We start from the raw sequence: 17110 nt of genomic DNA, 5'->3' as shown, positions 1-17110 counted from the left end.
CCTGGGTTCCATCCCCAGACCTGCAAAAAAAAAAAAAAAAGAGGAAAGCAGCTGACATCAGGAGTGGATCTGGTGCCACAAGTGGAACGTGATGTTAGAAGTTAGCCTGGCACTCACAGCTCTGCCTTCCTGTGCTGTTGAACTTACAGAAAACTTCGTAGAACACCAACATTAGACAAGAAGATCTGTGACGACGATGAGCAAAGACAAAAACAAGACAACTCAGTAATCATATCTGAACACAGATAAAAACATGAACATTATTAAAGTCACAGAAACAACTGAACATCCCTCTGACGGGGGACATGGGTGAAACCTGAGGAACGAAAGATTCCGAAGGAGTTAAAAGAGGGGCTGGTGAGAGGTCAGACTCCCCCAAGACTCCAGGCTGAACTCCAGTCCCTCCAGAATTCACACCCCAACGCCCCCCAGTGAAAGAGGGAGCTTATCTTAATCCTTTACTGGGCCACTTTGTCCTCCCCTGTGTTTAGTTTGTTAGTTTGTCAGTTTTCTTTGATGATTGTATCTTAGTGCTTTATGGCACCTTCCCTACTCTCTAGCATTCCTCATGCTATTGTGATGGCTGTTTTTTCTCATGAAAATGTGACTTTTAACCTAGTTGAAAAAAGGGTATAAAAATTCTAGTTTTAGAGAATAAAATTGTCAGTTGCACAAGAGGCAATTTTCCGGGTCCTTCATTTCAGGTCTCTCCCTCCCAAGTCCTGGAGAGGAATCTCCACACCCTGTATATGAGGGATATCTATCTATCCCTCAGAACGGCAGAGTCCCTGCTTGCTCACTCTTTTCTTTCTCCCTTTCTTTCTTTCCTTCCTTCTTTCTTTTCTCTTTCTCTTTCTCCTTCCTTTCTTCTTTCTTTCTCCTCTCTTTCTTCTTTCTCCTTTCTTTCTCTTCATTCTTTCCAGTGCTGGGGATTAAATCAGGGCCTTGTGCATGCTGGACAAGCGTTCCACCAGTAAGCCACGTCCCAGCCCCGGTGAGCCTGGAACTTGCCCTCCTCCTGTCTCAGCCTCCTGAGTATCTAGAACTATAAGAATGTGACACTGTCCCAGAGTCCTGCTGTTTACCAACTATAGCTTCAATGTATCCTTTCCACCTTATTAAGATACCAATACAATGTCCTAAAAGCATCAAATCCAGAGTAAATCCCCATGTCCTTAAGGCCTTCCCCTACTGCCCTCTAACCCAGTCCCTATCCTGTGACAGCTCCTTTAACGCCCTCTTCTGACGCCTCACAGTTGCATTCTCCTGCAGTAAGCAATACATCCAACTTACTCAACTAAGGTGTTTTTTGTTTTTGTTTTTATTTTTTTATTTTTATAGTACTAGGGATGGAACTCAGGGGCATTCTACCTCTGAGCTACACCCACAGCCCTGTTCTTATTCTGTATTTTGAAACAGGGTCTCACTGAGTTGCAAAGAGTTTCACTAAGTAGCTGAGGCTGTCTGCAAACTGAGATCCTCCTGTCTCAGCCTCCCAAACTGGGATTGCAAGCATGCGCCACCACGCCCGGCTAGTTTATTTCATTTCAAATCCATTTGTATGTATTGTTAGCAACTTTGTGTTTTCACATCTTGGTTCTCACTGGTAGGATCTGCAGCCCAGCTCATGGTCTTCTTCAGTGCCCGAGTTGAAATTTCTGCTGCCACTTACTGCCACAATTGAATCTGGGGTCACAAAGACAACGTGTATGTCTCTTTCCTATTGCCTTCCCGTGTGCTTGCTATAAAGGCCATGGGCAGTAACTGCAGGATTTGTGCTCAGTCCTATTTATACTCTATTCTGTGAAGAGAACAAACAGCTCTGATGTGTGAGTGGGCTCAGACCTGCTAGGCTTTTAGTTGCTGCAGTTCCTTTCAGAGCCTCAACTGTTTCTGTAACTTCTGCTTCCTCTGCAGAAACCCCATGGCAAGTCCAGTTGAGGAGATAGAAAGGAAATAGGCAGATAGGGAAGAGGCCTCGGTAGAAAAAACCTAATTTCCTGAGGGGCAAAGAGCCAAGGTTCAGAGATAAGAAGGACCAAAGCTTCACAAAACCATTTGGTTACTAATCAACAAACCCAGGAGACATCACTGGAGCAAGTCTGAGACTCTTCAAAGGACTTGCAAATACCCTATGTAAATTCTGAGAGCTGCTTCCCAGAATTCCCAGGATCCCAAACTCACCACAACCAAATAGAGGACCCGCAGATATCTGGCAAAACTCCTAGCACAGCCACCAAATTGGGTTTTTCCCTCTCAGGGACTCCCTCCCCTTTTGGGGAGCTTTCCTCTTTCTCGTAGGTTGTGTTAGCCTTGAGAGAAGGTGGAGTGCAATGAAGGCATTTGGCCCTGGCAGCTCTCACGTAGTGACCTGAAGGCCTCTGCTGGACATCAAGGCCGACCCGGGCCTCTAGGGGTGACCTGCTTCTCTTTTCTGGCAGATTGCATGGACTCTGGAAGAAAGCAGCTTGTAATTGAAGGCATTCGGCTTGGGCTACTCCCAAGTAATGTCCTGAAGACAAGTGCTGGACCCCAGAGTTCCGACCGCCCCTTTGGGGTGTTCAGCCATCTTTCCTTATTCCCTGCTGCTTCCAATAAACCATTTACTCCTCTTTCTGCAGTCTGCGGGTGTCATTCTTCGCTCACCGTAGACAAGAACCCGGTAAGAAACACCGAGTTTCTTCTCAAGAAACTCCATTTCATCTTTGATGAAACTCTGGGGCTCAGAAGAACTCCCCCCCCCGTTTCACAGTGGGGCACGAAGCATGGTGGTGGATGAGCAGAACCACCAGCAGCCCCAGGAGTGGCACCTGCTGCCCGACTTCTCCAGGCCCAACATGACTCGGTCATTTTGGTAGTGATGTGCTTCCTGTTTGCTCTTGATAGTTGGGAAAGAACTGGGGGGAAAGTACTATTTGGCAAACAAGAGTTTATCTAGTGGCTTAACTCCAGGAATAAAGGCTGATGATGAAAGTAACATCCTAAGTACATTCTGTTGGAATTCTAGCTGGCCCCCATCGTTCTTTGGTTGGTAAAATGCCTTATGCGTAAATTACAAATTCTAAACAATCTAGATATTTCTGAGCAGAAGCAGAAATGCTAAACCTCCAAGCAGGCTTGGCATAGCACATGTTTGTGATCCAGTACTTGGGAGGCTGAGACAAGAGAATTGCAGGTTCACAGCCAGCCTCGGCAACCTCATGAAGCCCTCCGCAACTTAGTGAGACCCTGTTTCAAAATAAAACAAAAACAAGGCTGAGGATATAGTTTGGAGGTAGAATGCCCCTGAGTTCACTCCTCAGTACCATGAAAAAGAGAAATGCTAAGCCCCAGTGCACACAGGATGAGTCTGACTTCCGTCTACCCTGCTGTGTATGAGACGGAGGAGGAACGGCGGGTAAATTAGGGCTGTCTTCCCAAGGTGTTTAACCTTCCCAAGGTGCTGTCCCTGCCTTACCATTTACTGGGCATTCCTAGCTTTTACTTTTAAGCCTGTAACAGGAAAAAAAAAAAAAAAAGCCTTGTTGGAAGCCTGGGGCCGTGCACTGATGGCCACCCGTGGGTCAGGAATGCCGTCCCACCTCGTCTGCTGCAAGGGGAGAGCTGGAGAGCCAGGCAGGTGACTGGTGATACTCAGCAGTCTGGGGCCTGCGTCCTATGTCTCCAGCATGGTGGCGTCCGCAGCCCACTGACCCCAATTTAGTACCCTTGAACCACAGCAGCCTAAAGCACCGAACAGTTTTTCTGCTACTGACAGAAAATAAGGCTGAGGGTGTAGTTTGGAGGTAGAATGCCCGAGAGCTCAATCCTCAGTACCACAAAAGAAAGAAATGCTAACCCTAAGTGCACACCGGCTGAGCCTGACTCCTGTTTACCCTCCTCTGTGTATCAGTGAATGGAACCTTGTGTTAGTTACCCAGGGCTTCCATAACAAACGGCCATGAACTGGTGACATAAGCTTTATTCTCGCAGTCCCAGAAATTGGAAGTCCAAAACTTAGGTGTTGGCAGAGCCCTGTTCCCTGTGCAAGTCTGAAGAATCTTCTCTGGCTTCATCTAGCTCTGGTAGTGGCCAGCAATCCTTGGTGTTCTCTGGCTTGCAGCTGTCTTTCCACAGGGGGTGGTGGTGGTGTGTGTGTGTGTTTGTGTTACCAGGATTGAGTCCAGGCACATATGTACCTCCAAGCTACACCCTCAGCCCTATTTCTTTTCTGTTTTTGTTTTTTTTCCCGCAGATCTGGAGATAGAACCTAGGGGCATTTGACCTCCAAGTTACACCCTCTGCTCTATTTTTTATTCTTTATTTGAAACAGGATCTCATTAAGTTGTATGTGTTACCAGGGATGGAGTCTAGGCACGTTGTACCTCCAAGCTACACCCTCAGCCCCATTTTTTTTTGTTTTTTTTTTTGTTTGTTTGTTTTTTGTTTTGCGGATCTGGAGATGGAACCCAGGGGTGTTTGGCCTTTGAGCTACAACCCCATCCTATTTTTTATTCTTTATTTGAAACAGAATCTCACTAAGTTGCGGAGGGCCTAAGTAGCCGAGGCTGTTCACTAACCGTTTTCCTCTGGTCTCAGCCTCCACCACGCCTGGCTTCCAGCCCTATTTCTTACTCCCCCCCCCCCCCGTAGGGACATTCTACATCTGAGCTACACCCTCAGCCCTATATTTTTTTATTTTGAAACAGGGTCACATTGAGTTGCAAAGTAGTTGAGGCTGTCTAAGAACCGTGATCCTCCTGTCTCAGGCTCCCAAATGCTGGGATTACAAGCATATATCACTATGCCCAGCTTCTCAGCCCTATTATTATTTTGAAACAAGGTCTCACTAAATTGCATGGGGTGGGGGGCCTTATGGGGTGGGGGACCTCATTAAGTAGCTGAGGCTGGCCATGAACCCACGATCCTCCTGTCTCAGCCTCCCAAGTACTGGGATTACAAGTGAGCGTCACCATGTCCAGCTCTTACTTATTTTGAAACAGGGTCTAAGTTGCAGAAGGCTTAAATAGCTGAGGCTGGCTGTGAGCCTTTGATCCTCCTGTCTCAGTCTCCCAAGTACTGGGATTACAAGCATGTGCCACCAGTTTTTTTGTCTCTGTTTTCATGGCTTTCTTCGTGTCTCAGCACCCAAGTCTCCCTCTTTTTATAAAGGCATCAGGCATTGAATTTAGTATGACTTTACTTTAACATACCATCCAAAGAAACCCTATTTCCTGTGTTCACATGCCCAGGTTCCAGATGTACATGGATGAGACACTACTAAACCGGCAGACCCTAGGAGGCTTGATTTAGGGGAAAATAAACCAAAAGAGCAAAAAGGATTTTTAGGGTTTAATGTAAACCCCAGGAAGTCTGAGAACATCTACTTAATTCATATTCTCATAATCTGATCCAAGACATTTGTTAAGCTTTTTTTTTTTTTTTTTTTGGTACTGGGGATTGAACTCAAAGGCATTCTACCCCTGAGCTACATCCCCAGCCCTATTTATATTTATTTTGAAAGTGTCTCACTAAGTTGATGAGTCTTGCTACTTGCTGAGCCTATCCTCAAACCTTCAATCCTTCTGTCTCAGCCTCCCAAGTACTGGGATTACAGCATGGACCACCATACCCGGATCTAAACGTAAATTCTGTATCTATATTCTTTCCTATCAAAATTTAATTTTAGCCAGAAGTAGTGGTGCACACCTTTACTCTCAATACCTGGGAGGCCAAGACAAGATCACAGGTTTTATGACAGACTCAGCTATGTAGCAAGACTCTCAGCAACCTAGTGAGACTATTTTCAAAACAAAAAATAAGGGCTGAGATGTAGCTCTGATAAAGAATGCCCCTGGAGCCGGGCGTGGTGGCGCACGCTTGTAATCCCCACGCTTGGGAGGCAGAGACAGGAGGATCGCGCAGGTTCAAAGCCAGCCATGCTGGCTTAAGAGACCCTGTCTCCAAATAAAAAAAAGAATAAAAATGGGCCTGGGAATGTAGCCCAGAGGTAGAAGGGTTTCCAGGAACCCCAGTACCACCAAAAAAAAAAAAAAAAAAAAAAAAAAAAAGAATGCCCCTGGGTTCAATGCACACTACCAAAAAAATAAAAATAAAAAAATATTTTGGTTGCCTCAGGAATCATGAACACACTTCTTATAAATCTTTTCAATAAAGCAGTAAATATTACAGTAGCCATTTCGCTCCCCATTTGCTGTCTTATCTGCTAGTAGGTGCATCATACATCCAGAATGGGTCTGTCAACTACAGCAGCTATTTGGCCTGCTGTGTGTGTGTGTGTTAGTAGGGACTGAACAATGAACCCAGGGGCATTCTGCCTCTGAGCTACACCTCCAGCACTAATAAATAAATGTGTGTGTGTGTGTGTGTACTTTTTTTTTTTTTTTCCTGGTACTGAGGCTAGCCCTATTTTTCTTTTCTTTCTTTCTTTTTTTTTTTTTTTTTTGCAGTATTGGGGTTGAACCCAGGGGCATTCTACCTCTGAGCTACACCTCAGCTCAATTTTTTAATTATTTCAAAACGGTCTCACTGAGTTACAAAGGGCCTAAGTAACTGAGACTGTCCCTGAACTGAGATCCTCCCGTCTCAGCCTCCCGAATGCTGGGATTGATTACAAGCATGAGTCACTACGCCCGGCTTTTTTTCCCTTTATTTTGAAACAGGGCCTCACTAAGTTGCAGAGGGCCTCACTAAATAGCTGAGGCTGGTTGCGAACCTGCAATTCTCGTCTCAGCCTCTCAAATACTGGGATTACAAGTGTGTCCCACCATGCCTGGCTCACTATTTTATATTTTATTTGGAAACAAGGTCTTACTGAGTTGGTCACAGCCTAAGTTGCTGGCTATCTTTACGTTTTAAACTCCTTGTGATATATTTGAAATGTTTTGAGTTTTTGAAGGTAAGATATAAATTTCAATATGTGAAGCCTGGCATGGTGGTGAATACCTATAATCCCAGTACTTGAGAGGCTGAGAAAGGAGGATCGCAGGTTTGCAGCCAGCCTCACCAACTAACTTGGTGAGACTCTTAGCAACCTAGTGAGAATCTGTTTCAAAAACAACAACAAAAACATGAAAAAGGCTCAAGGTGTGAAAGGTGAAAAAGGCTGAGGCAGAATGCCCCTGGCTTGAATCCCCAGTAACTAACACACATATATACATCCATGCTGTTCTCACAAATTGGTACTGACTGTACTACGCAAAATGGTTGGATCCATGTAGGGAGCAGCCTCTGCCCTGCCCTGGCATTACTCTGTGATGAACTGAACAGCAGTTTTCTGGCTGTGCCTACCTCTGAGGTACTCCCTTTTATTTTTTATTTTTTATTTTTTTGCGGGTTTGGGGATGGAACCCAGGGGCATTTGGCCTCTGAGCTACACCCCCTGCCCTATTTTTTATTATTTACTTTGAAACAGGGTCTCACTAAGTTGTAGAGGGCCTAAGTAGCTGAGGCTGTCCGCGAACCGCGATCCTCTGGTCTCAGCCTCCCAAATGCTAGGATTACAAGCGTGCGCCACCACGCCTGGCAGGTACTTCCTTTTATAAAGTGGGAGTCTGCCATGAGTCACTCCATTTTAAGTACAAGTGCTAAGGCAGAATGACTCTGCATCTTGTTTGACCAAGCCAACAGCCATGATCTGTACAATGTAACCATAAAGCACAAACTAATCTTGCTAATACTGACCACCTGTGAACTAATCAACTGAAATCAGTAGCCTATGCATTCATGGCATATGAACACCATATCATAAAAAACAGGCCCATGAGATGATCAAAAAACCAGACCGCTGAATGAAGCAACCTCCCTCACCTGCAACCCATAAAAGAACATCCCAAGCCAGTCACCACAGCACACGGACCCCATCACCTGCTCATTCTGAGCCTTGCCCAGAAAAATCGCCATAGCAAACCACTGGTTCTCCTTCCCTAAGCTTTTTTTTTTTTTTTTTAGCTCAGTGGTGGTCTACCTGTGAGGACCACAAGGAGGAAAGGACAATGATAAGACAAAGATGAAAGGCCCACTGCAAGCTGACTCCTCCAGCTGACTCTGAAATTGCCATCTGTCCCAACCCTGCACAAGTTCTCTGGCTGCTGCTTAATCTCATCTGGCCACCTGCAGTGACTCTAGAATTTGTATCTGCTCTGCCTTTGCTCTCAGCCTCCTGAACCACCCTATGGCCACCTCAACCCTTTCTTAGCCTTTCTATAACTTGTACCTACATATCATTGTATGGAGCATGATATATGACTTAGGTGTTATAGATAATAGTAATATTGGAATAAAAGAACTTTTGATTGTCTGATCTACAGTGACTACCAGTGACCCGCAAATACTCCGTGAAGAGCAACAGATGAAAGTGGTGTAGTTTGTGAATTTATTGCTATTCCATAAATTCTGACATTGTGGAAAGACAGAGTGTTTGGTCCATGTTGATGGCTTGCCTTTTAAAGTTAGTTGAGAGTCAACTGGTTTAGCGAGGACCTCTGCAACTTAAACCCTATTTCAAAATAAAAAAGGCCTGCAGGTATAGCTCAGAGTTAGAATGCTCTTGGGTTCAAATCCCAGTACAAAAAAGTCAAAGGGTACTAGGCGTGGTGGCACACGCTGGTAATCCCAGCATTTGGGAGGCTAAGAGAGGAGATCAGGGTTCGTGGACAGCCTCAGCTAGTGAGGTCCCTTGCAACTCAGTGAGACCGTTTCAAAAATAAAGAATTAAAAAATAGAGCTGGGGGTGTAGCTAGAAGGTAGAATGCCCCTGGGTCCCATCCCCAGTACTGCAAAAAAAAAAAAAAAAAAAAAAAAAAAGTCAAAAGGATGTCTCTAAAAGATCATTTCACTCAACTTTCTTATCCTTTTGTGTGTATCCCCTCGAAGCCAGTAAATTTAAACCAAAGAAAACAGATATACTTAATATATACCATTTGATGACTTTGGATTTCACTTTACACATGAGGAAACAAATTCAGACAAAGTCATTGACCTCACATGGACACTGAGCAATTATAAATAGAACATACATGTATATGTATCTTTGTTACCAATGCCAGGCTGTCTATTGTAATGCTAACTAGGATTACTTTTTTCATTCTCTTCTCTATCCAAAACACCTTTTTTCCTAGATCTTTATTATTTTTGCGGTACTGGGCATGGAACCCAGGGGCATCCTATCTCTGAGCTATACCCCCAGCCCTAATTTTATTCTTTATTTTGAAAAAGGGTATCACTGAGTTAAAAAGGGCCTAAGTAGCTGAGGTTGACTGTGAACTGTGATCCTCCTGTCTCAGCCTTCCAAATGCTGGGATTAAAAAAATTTATTTTTGCAGTACTGGGGATTGAACTCAGGGGCATTCTACTTCTGAGCTATACCCCAGCCCCATTTTTTATTCTTTATTTTGAAATAGGGTCTCACTAAATTGCGGAGGGCCTAAGTAGCTGAGACTGGCCAAGAACCTGCAATTCTCCTGCTCAGCCTCCCAAATACTGAGATTACAAGTGTGCGCCACAATGCCTGGCCTAGATCATTTAAAATGATCAATGGAGCCAAGTGTGATGGCACACGCTTATAATCCTCGTGCTTGGGAAGCTGAGACAGGAGGATTGCACAGGTTCGAAGCCACCCTCAGCTACTTAGTAAGGCTTGAAACTTAGTGAGACCCTGTTTCCAAATAAAGTATAAAATAGGTCTGGGAGTATAGCCCAGAGGTAGAAAATCCCCTGGGTTCCACCCCCAATACCACCAAAATAAATAAATAATAAATAAATAAATAAATAAATATGATCAATGATATTTAAACAAACCACAGGAACTTAATTTTTTACTTGTTTATTTAATCATATACAAACCTTACAAAATATTTGAAGTAATCTGGACACGTGTTCTTCAAGTGTAAGACAACAAAACCTGACTGAAACAGAAAGGAGAGGGTCTATTTAAGATCAGTAAGACCAAAAGCAAGCTGGCAATATCTGGAAGATAGCTATTCCGCAAGTGTTCTAGCTAGGTGAAATACCTGTTCTCAGGGACATGAACATCAGTAAAAACAGTATGACAGTATGGACAAATCCGTATTCTTTTTTCTTTTTCTTTTGCAGTGCTCGAGATTAAACCCAGGTTCTGGCACATGCTAGACAAGTGCTATCCCAACTAAGCTACACCCCAGCCCTTGGGACCTAAGCAAAGAGCTATGGCAGCAAAAGCTGCCAGGCAGCCCTGCCCTCCCAGCTCCCATCACCATTCTGTCATGGAGGACCAGACACAACTGCAGGTCATTTCTAGGAAATACTAAGATCATGCTCAGAAAATCTGCTTGGTTTAGTTGATCTTAGTGAGATCAACTCTAATTAATTATTTAGGCTGGAAAGACAACTTCTCTCAAGGGCTAGGTTAACTTTTGCTGCAGCTTGAGTGATTAATGCTTAAGGCTCTTTGAAGAGAAAAATTCCATCATTTCTTTTCTTTCTTGACAGTCGGTTTTTTGCCTCCTTTTTTAGAAGGCTTGCAGTATTTTGCTTCCATCTGAGCCAGAAAATTGTCCATTTCCTTTTGCCGATCCTGTTGTCTGCTCTGTTTGAGAAGTTAAAACAGTGTTCAAAATCAACACTATCCACAGGGCCAGAAAGTATTTCATGGTTAGCAGGGGCAAGGGAAAAGGAGAATGGGGAGTGACTGCTAATGCCTATGGGGTTTCTTTTGGAGTGCTGAAAACATCCTAGAATTAGTGGTGATGGCTGTACTATTTCATGAATGCAAAAACCACTCACGTATACATTCTAAAAAACTGAACAGATGTGAGTTGTATCTTAAGACAACACACACATACACTCCAAAGATCATATTAAAGGAAGTCAGAACAGGAAAGAAGTGGCAACCAGCCGCCACCTTTACCTGAATGAGCGCTTTCAAGTTATCCACTCCCTCGTCAAGCCCCAGCTCCTTCCTGCTCATCTCTGCCTCCTTAGCTTCTTCCTGCGCCTGAAACAGAAACTTTCATGAGACTCCATGGCAACCAGGAAATGCTCACAATACCACCTCTCTCCCAAAAGCAAATCTGAGGATTATATGAATAAGAGGGACAACTGCACAAATGTGTCTTCATAAGCAGGCACCGCTGAGCCGAGCACAGAACCTCGGTTCCGGGCAGCGTTTCTTGTTCCTCACCTTGTTCCTGCTAGAAGCAGCAAGTGCTTTGACTCGGTGCACCACATGGTGACAGGCAGAGGGGAAACAGCATGCTCGGAGAGCCAGGAAGGCCACTAACCGGGAGTCCTCAGCAGGAATGCCGGGACGCAGGACCGGCCCCTGGAGGCAGCCTGTGAACAACTCTGGTTTAAGAGGATTCTCCTGAGGAGTCAGGACAGTCGTTCAGGGTTTTTTGATACTGGGGTGGAACCCAAGGACCTTCTACCAGCCCTGTTTTTTTTTTGTTTTTTTTTTTTTTTTAATATGAAAACAGGGCCATATGTTGTGAGAGCCTCACTACATTGCTGAGGCTGGTCTCGAATCGCCTCGAACCTGCGATCCTCCTGTCGAAATATCCCATGTACAGGGATTACAGGCATGTGCCAAACCTGGCTATTAATTTTCAAAGTAGCAAAGAATGCTATTAATTCTGGGACTAGTGATGAATTATGAATTTGTAATCCCAATAAAGATTCAGTTTCCTCATATTCAAATTATTATCTTCTAAAATTCAGTATCTCTCTCTTCAAATATGCCAGGTGGTCTCTCAAAACTTTGCCATTTTCCCTGGAAATAGGAAGCTAAAAGCCTATTATTAAAAACAGCCATGACCGCCGGGTGTAGTGGTGCATACTTGTAATCCCCGCGCTTGAGAGGCAGAGACAGGAGGATCGCGCAGGTTCAAAGCCAGCTGCACAGGCTTAAGAGACCGTTTCCAAATAAAAATATAAAACTAGGGCTGGGAGTGTAGCCCAGAGGTAGACGGGTTTCCAGAAACCCCAGTACCACCAAAAAAACAAAAACAAAAAACAGCCATGCTCAATTTCACCTGAGCAAGTGATTAACAAACAGGAGCTCAACGTAAGCAGATGCAGCCCATGAAGCAAAATGATGCTCTTCCTCTATACCCCACTTCTCCCCTCAACAAGGGAAGGCCCTTTCAATTTTCACCAAAACCAAAAAGGGTGGCTATCGCTTTTTGCATGTTATCTTGTGTCTAAAAGCTGCAGACCAGCTGGGCGTGGTGGCGCACGCTTGTAGTCCCAACATTTGGGAGGCTGAGGAGGACTGCGGTTCACAGGCAGCCTCAGCTACTTAGTGAGGCCCTTTACAACTCAGTGAGACCCTGTTTCAAAATAAAGAATAAAAATAGGGCTGGGGTGTAGCTCAGAGGTAGAATGCCCCTGGATTCCATCCCTAGTACTGCATAAATAAGTAAGTAAATAAATAAATGCCGCAGACCTTTCCCTGCACCCCTAGTCTGGCCACACAAAAAGCCCCTCATGTATCCACCGAGGATCTAAAACCTTAAACTGTCTGCTCTCCACAGTTCTCCAATTAGGAAAGCCAAGCTGAGGTACTGGTTCTTTGGTACCAGTTCAAGCCAACTTTTCCAAAAGACCAGAGGCACAGATGTTTGCTAGCTTGAATTCACCCTTTCCCTCAACTCCACCTGCGCCTAAACACCTTTCCTCTGCTATCATCCCCCATTCCCACCCCAGTTCAACATGGGTTTAAAGACACACAGGCCTTACTACGCCATTCTTGACCATTAAGTATTCTTCAAAATGTAGCCAGAAAGACAACCTCACCAAAATAGTTTTTTTTTTTTAAATGGTATATTACTGCTCCAACTCAGGAATCATTCTCTGAACAAAAGCCCAAGAATCTACAATTTTTTGCACTGTGTATTTTTTTTTTAGTATTTTCTTTTGTACCAGGGACTGAATCCAGGTGTATTCTATCTCTGAGCTACACTCCTAGCTTTATTTCTTTATTTTGAAACAGGGTCTAAGTTATGGAGGACCTCATTATGTTTCTGAAGCTGGCCTTGAACCTGTGATCCTGTCTCAACCTCCCAAGTACAAGGATTACAGGTGTTTATCGGCTCCTGGCTGTCAACAATTTTTTTTGTTTTTTGCAGGTCAGGTCTGGGGATGGAACCCAGGGGCATTTGACCTCTGAGCTACACCCCTTGCCTTATTTTTTATTCTTTATTTTGAAACAGGGTCTAAGTTGCAGAGGACCTCACTAAGTAGCTGAGGCTATCCGCAAATTATGATCTTCTGGTCTCAGCCTCGCAAATGCTGGGATTATAAGCGTGCGCCACCACACCCGGCAACAATTTTTTTTTAAATAAAAAAATTAAAATAGAAGTAACCATACACATTTAAGGGGAATCTTGTTTTTTGTTTTTGTGGTACAAGGGATTGAACCCAGGCCCTCAAGCATGCTAGGTATACTCTACCACTAAGCTACACCCCCAAACCTTTTTATTTTGACACAGGGTTTTGTGAAATTGGCCAAGCTGGCTTCAAACTTATGATCCTTCTGCCTTAACCTCCAAGTAGTTGGGATTACAGGTGTGCAACACCATATGTAGCTTTTTGTCTGTTCTGGGGATAGAACCAAGGTCTAGTGTATACCAGGCAAATATTCTACATTTAGCTATACCACTCCCTGCCCCAGCCTGCACTTTTACCAATACACAATCTCTGCCATCCCTTATCTACAAGTGAGGCATACTGTCTATGTTATGTACCTGGGTTCTATATTACTTCATCTCCTGAGGAATGCTTCAGCAAAGCTACAAGAATTGGCCTAAGTAAAAAATATTTCAGCTGAGCGTGGTGGCACACGCTTGTAATCCCAGCATTTGCAAGGCTGAGACTGGAGGATCAGGGTTTGCGGACAGCCTCAGCTACTTAGTGAGGCCCTCTGCAACTTAGTGAAACCCTGTTTCAAAATAAATAATAAAAAATGGGGCAGGGGGTGTAACTTGGAGGTCAAATGCCTCTGGGTTCCATCCCCAGACCCACCCACACACCCCAAAAATTTCATTACCATTTTATGATGATGATGATGCTTAGTGTGGGACACACCTTATATGTAAATACTTGAGAGGCTGAGACAGGAGGATAACAGGTTTGAGGACAGCTTTAGCAACTTAGCCCCTCAGTAAGTTAGCGAGATCATTTCAGCAAATAAAGAAACAATAAATAAGGTATAGCTTACTGGGGGTACAGCTCAGAGGTTGAATGTCCCTGGGTTCAACCCCCAGTATCCCCTCCAAAAAAAGAGGTAACTATTTAAACAATCCATACAGCGAAGTCATCATGAACATTACACATGAAAATAAAAAGGTTTTTCTTGATGAACTGGTATGCCCATTTAATTAGATAAAAGCTATAGAGCAAGTTAACTCCAGCCCTTATTTCAGTCATGTTTGTTTCCATTTTTGTAAATATTCTCAGGTCTTTTGAAAGGAGTTAAGATATAAATTCTTACCCTCCTTTTCCTAGCATTCATCTTTTGTTTTGATTCTTTAACGAAGGCATTATAGGAGGGGACCTCTCCAGCGTCAATGGCTTGCTGAATGATGTTCCTTATCCGCGGCTCCTCTGTGTACTGCACACAAAGCACAGACTCCATGATCTGATCCATGTCGCCCTTGAAGTCCAGATAGGCCTGTTTGATATCAGCCAGCTCTTCTTCAGAACCTTTGTATGTCTTTTCGAAAGCTTGAATGTCTTCTAAAGATATCTGATGATAAAGAAGAATGCAATAACAATAATTTTGTTAAAAAGAAAAAGGTACACTAGTAAACTAGAGATTTAAGTGTTGAAGAGCTTCTCTCAAATACAGAAGTTGCTTGAGTCAAAACTGTAGCAAGAGCCAGGTGCAGTGGTATATGCCTGTAATCTCAGGACTTGAAAGGTTGAGAAAGGAGGATGGCAGGTTCAGGCTAGCCTCAGCAACTTAACAAGACTGTTTCAAAATAAAAAATAGGGCTGGGGGTGTAACTTGGAGGTAGACTGCCCCTGGGTTCAACCCTCAGTACCAAAATAAAGTGTGGCAAGGAATGAAATTTCTCATGCCTAAGACTTTTCAGGTTTTCCCTTGTCCAACATTCACAACTGCTAAACCAGAGACCAGGGAAGAGAAACTGAAGTGAAGGCTCCATGGATGAGGAGAGGGAGATAAACATTCAGGACTTACATTTAGATATTTAACATGAAGCACAAACATGTATCAGTAGGAGATGAAAGACTGTTTTCAGCTGAGTGTGTTTACGTATACTCAGGGGTCACACTTGAATCCCTCGATTTCTACAAAAGTAATGCCAATCCCCTTCAAAGCCGCCTACCTTTTTGAAGAGTAGCCTCCAGTAGGCCTCCCAGTCCCGGTCCTGGCTGAGCGCGGTGCAGTCCTCGTCCACTGTCCCCTGTTCATCATACACTGCTCTCTGCGCCTCGTCACTGAGAACGGCGTAGACCTTCCCCAGGATCTGAAGGAAAGCGCACCCACGAGTCACCGCCTCCGTCCCCCGCGGCCGCCGCGGCGGGGAGCGGATCAGAGGCGCCCGGCCGCGCCTACCTGGAAGCGGCGAGTGGCGTCCTCCTTGTCGCCCTCGCCCACCCGGTCGGGGTGCACCTGCAGGGACACCTTGTGGTAGCCGCGCCGGACCTCGCCGGCCGAGGCCTCGCGCCGGACGCCCAGCACCCGGTAAAGGTCCGCGGTGCCGAACTCCTGCGCGCACACCTCCAGGAGCCCCATGCCGCGGGCAGCCGCTCTCCGCCTCAGCCCGCGCCGCTTCCCGCCGGGCGCCGGCGTGTGCGTCGCGAGTGCGCGTGCGTCACAGGAGCGCGCGTCGGCCGTGCGCAGGCGCTCTAGGCGCGCAGGGTGGGCGTGGCCGGCGTGGGAACCCGGGCTCCAGGCCGGGACCTCGGGCAGCCGGAGCCCAGCCCCGGGTCCCCGCCCTCCTGCGGCCCTCCTTGCACTCAACTAGAGGCCTCCTAGCCCCAGTGTCCCAGGACAGTAATTTACACGCTGACACATGGAATGCCCTTGTGTTTCTGTAAGTTGAAATTTTTTTTTCTGGGTCCTGGGAATTGAACCTCCAAGCTACTCATCCCCAGGCCTTTTTTTTGCTTTAGAGACGACCTCGCTAAATTGCTGACACTAACCTCCAACCAGCGATGATCTTTCTGTCTCCATCTTCTTAGTACTGGGACTACAGGTGTACACCACCATGCCCAGCTGCAAGATTTTCTTTGTTTACAAAAATTGGTCAAATATCAGCATTCAGCGACTTCACATGGCTCAACCTAAGGGATAAGTACATTTGGTTTTTCAAAGATCTTAGCCCGGCGTGTAGGTGCACGCTTGTAACCCCAGCACTTGGGAGGCTGAGACAGGCGGATTGCAGGTTCGCGGCCAGCCTCAGCTATTTAGTTAGGCCCTTTGGAACTCAGTGAGACCCCGTTTCAAAATAAAGAATAAAGCCGGGTGTGGTGGCGCTTGCTTGTAATCCCAGATTTCTGGAGGCTAAGGAGGAGGATCGGGGTTTGAGGACAGTCTCAGCTACTTAGTGAGGCTCTCAGCACCTTAGTGAGACCCTGTTTCAAAAAAAAAAAAAAGAATAAAAAATAGGGCAAGGGTGTATCTCGGAGGTCAAATGCCCCTGGATTCCATCCTCAGACCCGCAAAAATTAAAAAAAAAAAAAATAGGGTTGGGGTGTGGCTCGGAGGTAGAATGCCTGTGGGTTCAATCCCCAGTACTCCCCCCAAAAGGATGATCTTCAAAGTAGTAGAGTTAAAGCCCAAATAACTTCAGAAGCACAAAATACCACTTACTTAAAACCAAAAATATCCCAAAACCTCTGTGAGGGTACATACAGATTTAGCATTACAAAATCAGCCTTACCTTCCTGTTCCTGAGTTACCTTATTCATTGTTGGAATGACATGATCCAACTTCTTTTTAGTAAAAACCCAAGCTGCTGAAGCAATGACACTTTATATGGAAGGTTCATAGCTGAGTTTGTGTGTGTCCTGGATTTGAGGTGGGCTGCATTCTTTTTTTTTTTTTTTTGGTGGTACTGGGGGTGGAACCCAAGGGCTTTCTACTTCCGGGCTATACTCCCGGACA

The 17110-nt window shown here is 45.1% G+C and overlaps 1 protein-coding gene across 1 annotated transcript; it reads right to left on the bottom strand.

Moving 5' to 3' along the window:
* Nucleotides 1-10444: 10444 nt before the first annotated feature.
* On the bottom strand, nt 10445-15736 carry LOC308262557 (dnaJ homolog subfamily C member 9; the record flags this gene model as incomplete). The annotated part of the gene is made up of 5 exons (XM_080695055.1): nt 10445-10564; nt 10886-10972; nt 14468-14722; nt 15327-15467; nt 15557-15736. 5 exons carry the CDS (start codon nt 15734-15736, stop codon nt 10445-10447), a joined length of 783 nt encoding a protein of 260 aa, XP_080551181.1.
* Nucleotides 15737-17110: the final 1374 nt, after the last annotated feature.

Source organism: Muscardinus avellanarius, assembly GCF_963383645.1.
Source record: "Muscardinus avellanarius genome assembly, chromosome: 4".
Classification (NCBI taxonomy): Eukaryota; Metazoa; Chordata; class Mammalia; order Rodentia; family Gliridae; genus Muscardinus; species Muscardinus avellanarius.
Note: the sequence above shows the minus strand (reverse complement) of the source record. Positions and strands in the feature narration are given on the sequence as shown.